At 45.6% G+C, this 9,613-nt stretch overlaps 1 protein-coding gene across 4 annotated transcripts in view; it reads right to left on the reverse strand.

Moving 5' to 3' along the window:
* The window catches only part of RNASEH2B (ribonuclease H2 subunit B), a 67,220-nt gene extending 57,847 nt beyond the window's left edge, over positions 1–9,373 (reverse strand). For 2 of the 4 annotated variants that reach the window (XM_040622556.1, XM_040622552.1), the window contains exon 1: positions 9,014–9,367. In XM_040622556.1, coding sequence (XP_040478490.1) covers positions 9,014–9,065 — 52 coding nt within the window. In that variant the 5' untranslated portion in view covers positions 9,066–9,367. Of the gene's footprint in view, positions 1–9,013 lie in introns of all 4 variants that reach the window. The other 2 variants (XM_040622554.1, XM_040622549.1) reach the window with 2 other exon arrangements.
* Positions 9,374–9,613: the final 240 nt, after the last annotated feature.

Below are 9,613 nucleotides of genomic sequence, written 5' to 3' on the forward strand. Positions count from 1 at the left end.
ATGTTTCTAGGATTGGCCTCTGTGCAGAAGAAGAAACTGATGAAAAACTTCAGGTGTGCAGCGAATTCAGAGCCACAAAGACCGACAATATATTGAGATGGAGCTCAGCTCTTGAAATATCTGGGAAGCAGGAAAATTCTGGAGAGGTTGAAAGGACAGATCTGACTGGGATGTCCAATAATGACCAGCATAGGAGGTATGCCTGGTCCCTGGTCATCAAATTGACAACAGAGGCAACCCCAGCCCTTTCTGATCCTCCCAGCTCTCCCATTCTGGTGAGGTACCACCAGTCAGTCAGCAGAGTGGCCTCCGGCACATAGCAGGGGTCCTAGAGGACTGGGGAGAGCCTGGAGTCTCTGCCATTTAATTCCTGTTGAGCGTTGGACAGATAATCTGACTTCTTGGAGTCTTGTAAAATGGTGACAATAAAGCTTGCCTTGACTACTTTCCAAGGGCATGGAGAGGGTCAACTACAATAACATACATCAAAGTGTACTGCAAAGGTATAGGAGCCAGAAGATACAGGCCCTAGAAGACAGGCTTCCTAAAAATTATATGAACCCTGGCTAAATGAGTTGCAGCTCAAATCTACTTCTTCATACAGTAAACGTCTGCCCCACCTATATGCCATCCAGCCAAAGAGAACACTGATAACTGAGAAACTGAGTGTGCTCTGCTGAGACAAGCCCGGTCCCCTGCGGCTCAGGCACACCAGTGAGTGAGGGCAGTGACTAGCTCTTGTGCTGCCTAGCCTCACCTTTTCTTCTTCTGGAAAAGTGCTCCTTACCCTCAAGTACCCCTCCGGCCTCCCCGTCTCCCAACTGGTGCTCCGGTGGGGCTTGCCCCTCATGGCTACAGCTTATATAGGGGGTAAGGCTGGGGTTTCATGTGACCGCAGTAGGGCCAGTCAGAAGGCTGTCTTGAAACAAGAAATAAGAGAAAAAGGGCAGCTCCCGACACCCAGCTGGCTCTTCCTAGGAATAGATGACCCAGCTAGGAAACTCCTAAAAAAATGTGGGCCAGGTTTTGTAACACAATTAGGATGGACTGACTCTACATTAAACAAACAGTAATTTCCATACTAAGGCAGACTGACTCATGGTCCATTCACACTGTCATCCTATTTATGGCAAGCACACCAAGGGATGTTTGCAGGACGCCATGGTTGTCCTGAAAAACTCAACCTCGAATGGCTTTCGAAGAATCCCAGCTTGCCATTGTGTCCACTACAGTTCTGCGAATTTCTGCTCACCTCTCTGGCATCCATTTGTATTTTCAGTCTTTACCCATCCTTAAATATAATCCATCCAGCACATGCGCACTGTGAAGCAGTACGTATCCAGCATGTTTGTTACAGCAGAAGTAAAGTCACAAGTAGAAAGAATACATTGTGAAATATAGGTAAAAACAGAAAAACAAGAAAAAAATAAGAACACTGACTTCATACTGGGATACACACAATATAAAAAGACTGGAAAGAACTATTTCTGAAACCGTTATTTCTCAGTGGCAAGATGATAGATAAATTATTTTCTTCTTTATCTTATTCTGTCTTACTAAAAGGGTATGTATTACTCTTCTACTAAAAAAAAAGTTGCTAAAAAAATACTAGGAGAAAAATGTCTAAATGAAGATTTAAGTGGTCAAAATTGAGCAACTGCTACAGCAGAGCCTCCCCAAATGTCTTAGGCTCCTGCAGAAAATCAGCTCTGGCTAGATACCGTGGCCCACTTGGATCCTAGCTGTTTCAGCGGCAGATAATAAAACAGGCATGAGAACACACAGCCCGCAGCCCATTCCACTTTAGCAACAGTCATACCTGCAGAGAAAGTCACCACCTAGAGATATTTGAAAAGCACATACAAAGGACTTCTAAACAAAAAGGCTGGAAGTCCTAAGTGACATGCTCTGCTTTCAGAGACACTGGGCAAGGGTGGGCTCTGAAGCTTAAGGCCAAGGTGTCCAGCATTGAGAAGCTGATGGTGGTGACACAGGAAGTACACACCTGTATTCTCTCCAGCCGCTGGCATGTACTGGGGCTTCAATACATCTTTAGATAAAAATGTAGTGAACTGGGACGCCTGGGTGGCTCAGTCAGTTAAGTGTCCGACTCTTGATTTCAGCTCAGGTCATGATCTCAGGATCATGAGTTCGAGCCCTGTGTTGGGCTCTGCACTGGGTGCAGAGCCTACTCAAAAAAAAAAAAAAAAAAAAAATAGTGACCTGAATAATCATGACGAAATGTGTAAGTAGGTTCAAGAGGTACCACTACCTTGCTCACTAACAGCAGAGAGGCTCAGAGGGAAGATGTCTTGGAGGAGCCATGGGCTGAGTTTAAAGGATAAGTAGGCAGAGAATGCCTACTTTGCCAGGCAGAGAATGTGGAGAAATACAGGCAGAGGTATAGGCAGACCCAAAGTCATGGGCATTCAGAGAAAGACATTGTATAACCCCAATAGCCCTCAGTATTTTAGTGAGTGTTACAGTGAATAAGTAGTATGAGTACATAATGAAATAAAGGCAGAAACAGAAAAATGAGAAAAATTTAGGAATACTAAAATTCATTTTGTGATCCATACAATGTCTTAGCTTTGTGGAAACTAAAGTTAAACTGAGCCTTGAAGAAAGGATAGAATTTGGATAGAAGTGGAAAAGGAGGACAAAGGGCAGTGTAACAAAGACTGCAGGAGAAAATGGAATGTGAGACATTTATCCTTTCAGTGAATGTTTACTGGGGCTAAGAGCTGTCCCAAGTCTGGGGCTAAGAGCTTCGGGTGCAAGGAAGAGCTTAGGAGACTGGGACTGTTCAGTCCCCTATAAAGATGAGGAAATTGAGACTTTACCAAGAGGATGAAATTTGTCCAAGGGCATAGTGACAATAAATAGCATAAGCCTAGTTTTAGGTGTGTTTTATTCTAACACTTTAGAAAATATTGATGACTTGTTTGTTTCTTAACATCATGGGAAAAGCTTAGAGGATATGGGGAAAATCCATGCAGCCCGTTTTCTGCTATTTAAATTAAAAATTATGTTTTCTTTAGGTAAATACCCAGTAGTGGAATTACTAGATCATATGGTAGTTCTACTTTTAATTTTTTGAGGAACCTCCATACTGTTTTCCACAGTGGCTGCACCAGTTTGCATTCCCACCAACAGTGCATGAGGGTTCCTTTTTCTCCACATTCTCACCACACTTTTTATTTCTTCTTTTTGATTCTAGCCATTCTGACAGGTGTAAGGTGATATCTCATGGTGGTTTTGATTTGCATTTTCCTGATGAGTGATGTTGAGGATCTTTCCATGTGTCTGTTGGCCATCTGTATGTCTTCTCTGGAAAAATATCTATTCAGGTCTTCTGCCCATTTTTTAACCAAATTATTTGGATTTTTTTCTGATGTTGGGTTATATAAATTCTTTATATACTTTGGAAATTAACCCCTTATCAGATATATTATTTGCAAATATATTCTCCTATTCAGTAGGTTGCCTTTTTGTTTGATGGTTTCCTTCACTGTGCAGAAATTTATATTGATGCAGTCACAATTTTTTTAAAAAAGCTTTTTATTTTGATGTGCTTTTGCTTCCCTTGTCTTAAAAGACATATCTAGAAAAATGTTGTTATGGCCATCCCTATGTTTATTGCAGCATTATTTACAAGAGCCAAGATACGAAATGCAAGTGTCCATCAATGGATAAAGGAGATGTGATACACACACACACACACACACACACACACACACACACCAGAATATTACTCAGCCATAAAAAGGATAAGATCTTGCTATCTGCAACAAATGGATGGACCTAGTGTTTTATACTAAGTGAAATAAGTCAGCCAGAGAAAAATATGATTTCACTCACATGTGGAATATAAAAACAAAACAAACAAAAAGCAGAAACAGACCTATAAATACAGAGAACAAACTGATGGTTGCCACAGGGGAGGAGGTGGGGGGATGGGCAAAATGGGTGAAGGGGCTGGGAGACACAGGCTTGCAGTTACAGAATGACTAAGTCATGGGGATAAAAGGTACAGCGTAGGAAGTAGAGTCAACAACAGTGGTATAACAGCATTGCATGGGGACAGATGGTAGCTACACTGTGGTGAGCACAGCATAAGGTACTGAGCTGCTGAATTACTATGTGGTGTGCCTGAAACTAATGTAACATCGTGTATCAAATATACGTAAGTGAAAAAAATTATAAACATTTCTTACTTTCCTTTTATGAAAATTTTTTTCTGCCCTGGAGGGTAAATATGTGAGAGTGCTAAGTTCTTATAAATGTCCTCAGTCTTCCAGAACAATTCCTAGCAGGACGACATCAGGCTCAGCCTGATTACACCAACTGACAACTGATGGCGTCCATCCGCTTCAGAACGTGCTCTGCTGGCCAAGGGAGCAGATGTAATGGCCGTCTGAGAAAGGTCAGGGGGGTTCCCACCAAAGACAACTTTGTAAAGACAAAACCAGCCTCAGGATTTGTGTGGGAAATCTTAAACATGCTCCACGCTGGAGAATTCAGAGACTCCCACACGGCTGAAGGCCTGCAGAAGACCAGTCAGTAAAAGACAAATCTTCCAAGAAGCTGGGCTTAATAATTCAGAGGTTGTCTGAAATCAGCACTTGAATTGTTCCCCATCCCTCACCAAGCTAAGTACAGATTCCTCCCCCGTGAATAAGTGAAGCTTTCACCTTACCAGCTACATTTCCAAACACAAACACGCCGCATGCAAACAGTGTTGCCAAAGAACAAAAACCCCCGCTTACATTTTTCTTCCGAGATTAACCATGTGCCCTTACTTAAGTAAAGGAGGAAAAAAGTTTTATGTGTTCTTTTCAGGGTCACCGGAAAGTCATTTAGGTCTGTAGCAATTCTCTTTACCACACACTTTAAACTATTACTTTTTTTCCCCCCAAATAAGAGGTGTTTCTTGTGGGCTTACTAAAAAGGTATAGGACTCAAATCAGAAGTAACATTAATATAAATTGTCTCTACCATTAAATAGGAAAATCACCTTTGCCTTTTAAATTTGATTTCTTTCTTAATCATTTAATTAAAACATAGTTCTAAAGTCTATATTCATATAATGCTTTCAAAGCTATTTTTGTCTTCTATGTGGAGAGACAGATCTGATGTTATTATTTGTGATTATCATGCTGACTCATAAAAGGCTCATTAATATATTTGGAATGACTAAGGCAGGCAGACCACCTGTGATTCTGATTTCCCAAAAAGCAACCCATCCTCTAACCCAGCAAAAGCTGGCATTATTCATGCTGTGGGGAAATAAATAACAAATACGACTCTTCCTAAAGTACTCTTTAACATCTATTTTCTTGAGATAAAGGGGAATAACTTCACTGCAAAACTTGTCTACAGCCGAAGATGTGATGTGGTCTACTTTGATCTGGGAGCGGTTTAATCAGGGGGCCGAATGGGAGATGCTTTCCGACTAAGCTATAACCCAAATGAATTTAGTGGTCCTGAGATCATTGCTGTCCTGCCTTTTATCCCTCACACAACATTAGGGCTTCCCAGTGTTTTGACATCTCCTTGGCCATGGTGCAGTGACAGGGTTCAGCCACGCCGGCAATCCACACAATCTCGTATCCTACACTCAGTGAACCTGTTCCCAGCCCACCTTTCACGTTAGGGCCCATTCCAACTTAGCAGAATTGATCAGTGTACAAAACTGGGACTAGAGAAAAATATTAAAAATATGACTTAAATATTTACTTTTGGGACAGCAAAGAGGGATAGAAACTTATACCAAATTCTAAAAAATAGAGATGTTAATGGTCTCTTACAGTAACTAAAACTGCAAATAGGCTAGTACCCGCAGGCCATTTGGAGAAACATTTTAGACCATTCCAAACTACAAGAAATGCTTACCTTGCTTAAATGGGCGGCAGTCTGTCCCCACTGGCCTATGAAAATCAAGGCCCTAAGACTACTTCACAAGTATCCCTTCCGAGTTCCAGCTTTTGTTTTTCTGGGACATTTGACTTCTCCAAAGAAACTGAAAACGAGAGGCCTAAATAGTACTTTTTAACATACCCTTCAACATATAACACAATGCTATTGTAGGCAACCTGAGAAACAACATGAATTAAATGGCAGGAAAAAAGTTATCATTCCCAGGACCAGTGGCTTTGCGTTCGTCTCATGGATAATTCTCTAAAGTTCTATTTGACTCTTGGTTAATGTGCTCATGTTCCAACATAATACGAGTAAGCTTTTCGGATCCCAGAAATTTTCTAAAACTGAGTTCAAACTGCTTCCACCAAATGCTTTTGAAAAATTCTTATGTAATTTTTGTTTTCTTTATTAAGGGCCCAACTTCACTGTAGCTCTGGTGCTCACTCCAACCAGGATATAGTCTCCTTCTCTCAACGTACAACTTACTGGGGCTGATTTCTCATCTGCTAGGAAAAAGAACAACAAATATCTATCTGTGAAGACAGGCCTCATTGCCTGTGCTTCCGTGTGCACCCCTGAAGATATTAATTCTGGCCCCCACAAAGAGAACTAAACCTGAGGCTGGCCATGCCTGCCTCCCAGCCCGCTCCCAAGGGCTGTCTCGGTGCAGTAGTTCCTAGTGGAGTCCACAGACCCGTAGCACCAGCATCACCTGGGAACTTGTTGGAAATGCACATTCTTGGGCCCCATCCCAGAGCCAGGGAATGAAAAACTCTGGGGGTGGGGCCCCGTTGCCCAGGTGACCAATACCCTCAAGCCTGAGAAGCATTGTTGCACAGCAGGAACTATCAAGCCACCACTGTTTGTACAATCAGAGCCTGCAGGTGGCAGTAAAGGCCGGCTAGAAGGACAGGAGCAGGAAGCTCAAGTTGTGTCACAGAACCAGCCTGCCTGGCAACACGGGTCCTGAACAGCCCGCTCAGCCTCCTCCAGTAAGTTCAAAGGTCACAGGACATCGCAGCTTCAAACAGGAAGCAGACTGAAATTCTCACGGCCCAGCAGTAAACTCATTAAACCTACAATTTTCAGGGATGCAATCGATATTTAATTATTTTGAAGGTTTTTTTGTTTAACACGGTGAGGACACAAACACACTTCACGAGTGAAAATGTCAATACTGATTAAACAGAACAAAATAAGAAACTCAAATTATTATCAGCCATTGTGTGTATCTGAATCATAATAACGCCCTTCATTCTGAAAGAATGATTAGAGTTCCTACGCTTAAAATCTCATCAAATTGATGTGACAAAAGCAAGAAGAGGATTTTTCTAACGTAAAGCATGTATACAGGTCGGCCTTTGCTAGATTCTGTCAAAACCCTGAATTTTGCTTTAATGGTTTTAGTATACAAACATCTGTAGTGAGGATGTGGACCAATGGGAACTCTCACACACTGCCAGTGGGAGTGTAATCAGTACAACCACTTCGGAAAACCGTTTAGCAGCATCTCCTAAAGCTGAACTTACAGGTACCTAGAACCAGCAATTCCATGTCTGGGTATACACCCCAGGGAAATGAGTGCCTCCTTCTACCAAAAGCCTCATCAAAGAATGTTCTTAGAAGTGTAGCTCACAATAGTTACAAACTGGAAAGAATCCAAATGCCCACCCACAGGAGAGGAAATACACATGGATATTTATCCAATAAAATATACCCAGCAGGGAAAACACAAACCAACCAATTAACCAAACCACTGCTACACACAATATGGATGAATTTCACAGATATGATGCTTAGTGAAAGAAGCCAGACCGAAGGAGTACACACTTAACCCAAACAGGCAAAACAATCTCTAGTGACAGACGTCAGCGTAAAGATTACTAAGGCTATCTAGCAACAGGCATGAGCTTGCTGATAAAGTTCTACATCTTGACTTGGAGGATCGTTACAGGGGGGTACACGTATGTATATGCAATGAAAATACAGGGGCATATTCATTGAATTGCACACTTAAATTTGTATACTGTATGTTATACCTCTTTACAAAGGGAGAAAACGTTAAACATACACACAAAAATTACCCTTGACAGACTGTCACACAATAATTTGCAATATTCATCATAAACGTCTAGGTTGCTGGGTAACTATAGCGTCATCAGAGTATTATTTGCTGTAAAAATAATGCATTTGCTACGCTAAATCTAAAAAATATAATGAACAAAGGATTTTCCTTATTTCAAATGTTATGCCAACATATCAACGTAGCATCCTATAAGAGGGCCAAACTTTTCTGACTTGCACTCCTTAGTCCCAAACTCCTTTTATGCTGACACTTACGAGAGCCCATCATCTGTGGAAACTGACTATCCATTATTCCAAGCCCCTGCAGACCCTGGATGGGAGGATGAAATGCCTGGCTCCAGCATTCCTGTCATGATCTACCCACGTGAATTTCTTTGAACCACCTTTGTCCTAACCCCTAGCAGCATCTGGCTTCCCTGCTGCCTAGCCATCCAAGACCTCGCCCAAAAAGCGCACAGTGTCCGAGGCCCTTCCGGGTCCACTGGATTCGATCCAGTGGGAACCCAGAGCCTGGGCCAGCTGCCGAGTGCGGAGAGTGGGGGACAGCAAATTGCACCCCAAAGCAGACACTCCCGGGCCTCACAGCGTGCTGCGAGATCCTGAGCCCATGTCTTTCCCCGGAGGCCTGCGGCCCACCCCAGCAGAGGCAATACGCTCCGTCCGTTTCTGCGCTTTCGGATTTGGGTTGTGAAAACGGCAGCTAGCTGTAAGGAGCCACGAAGACTAGGAGCAACGCTTTGGGAAGACAATCCCGTCCCGTACCCAGGTCCGAGGGGCGCACAGCGCCAGTGCCCGCGGCGCCGGGGTTCCGCGCGTGCAGCGCGACCCGCTGGGGTGCGCGCGTCGGGCCACGGGCACCGAGGGCCGACGGGGGTCGCGCCTCGCCGCTCCAGGTGCAAGTCCTGCCGCGCGCCGTCCCCGTCGGCCGCTCCGCGCGCTCTCGGGCCGGGCCGGGCGGGCAGGAGGCCGGGCGAGGCGCGCCGCCGCCCGGGGCGGGCGTGTTTACCTGGAAGCAGGAACACGTGTTGCCGGGCGCGAGCCCGGTCCCCGCAGTCCATGCCGCCCGCCTTCTCCGCGGGGCGCGAGCCCGACGCCTGCAGGCCGGGCGGCCGCAGGCCTCACCGGCGGGGCGCGGGGCCTGGCAGGAGCCGGGGGAAAATGGCGGGAGAAGGGTCTATTCCGGGTAGCGCGGCGCGCCGAGGCGCCGGCAGAGCCCGGGAGGCGGCCCGCGGGACGAATTTACTTTCGTTTCCGGAGCCGGCCAGCTGCGCCTGTTAAGTTTTTAAATTTAGCGCCAGGCCGAGGCGACCCGAGTGGTGGCGCGTCGCCCGCCGGCTGGGGACGGGTCGCGGCCTCTCCCCTCTGCGGCACGGCCAGTGGTAGGTGCTCACCGAGGGCGCCGAGTGACGCGGCGCGCGGGGCGGCCGCCCGGGGACGCGGCGGCGGGAGGGGTCGCCTAGGCCCGCGAAGTGGTGGCGCGGCCGGCCGGGAGATTCCAGGTGCCAGAGCGGGGGAGGCCGGGTCCCCGGGGAGCGGGGCGCCGGGACGGGGGCACCGCCAGCTCCGGAGGGCTGGAGGATTCGCACACACGCAGCAGGGAGGAAGA

Source organism: Ursus maritimus, unplaced genomic scaffold, assembly GCF_017311325.1.
Source record: "Ursus maritimus isolate PB19 unplaced genomic scaffold, ASM1731132v1 scaffold_10, whole genome shotgun sequence".
In the NCBI taxonomy this organism is placed as follows: Eukaryota; Metazoa; Chordata; class Mammalia; order Carnivora; family Ursidae; genus Ursus; species Ursus maritimus.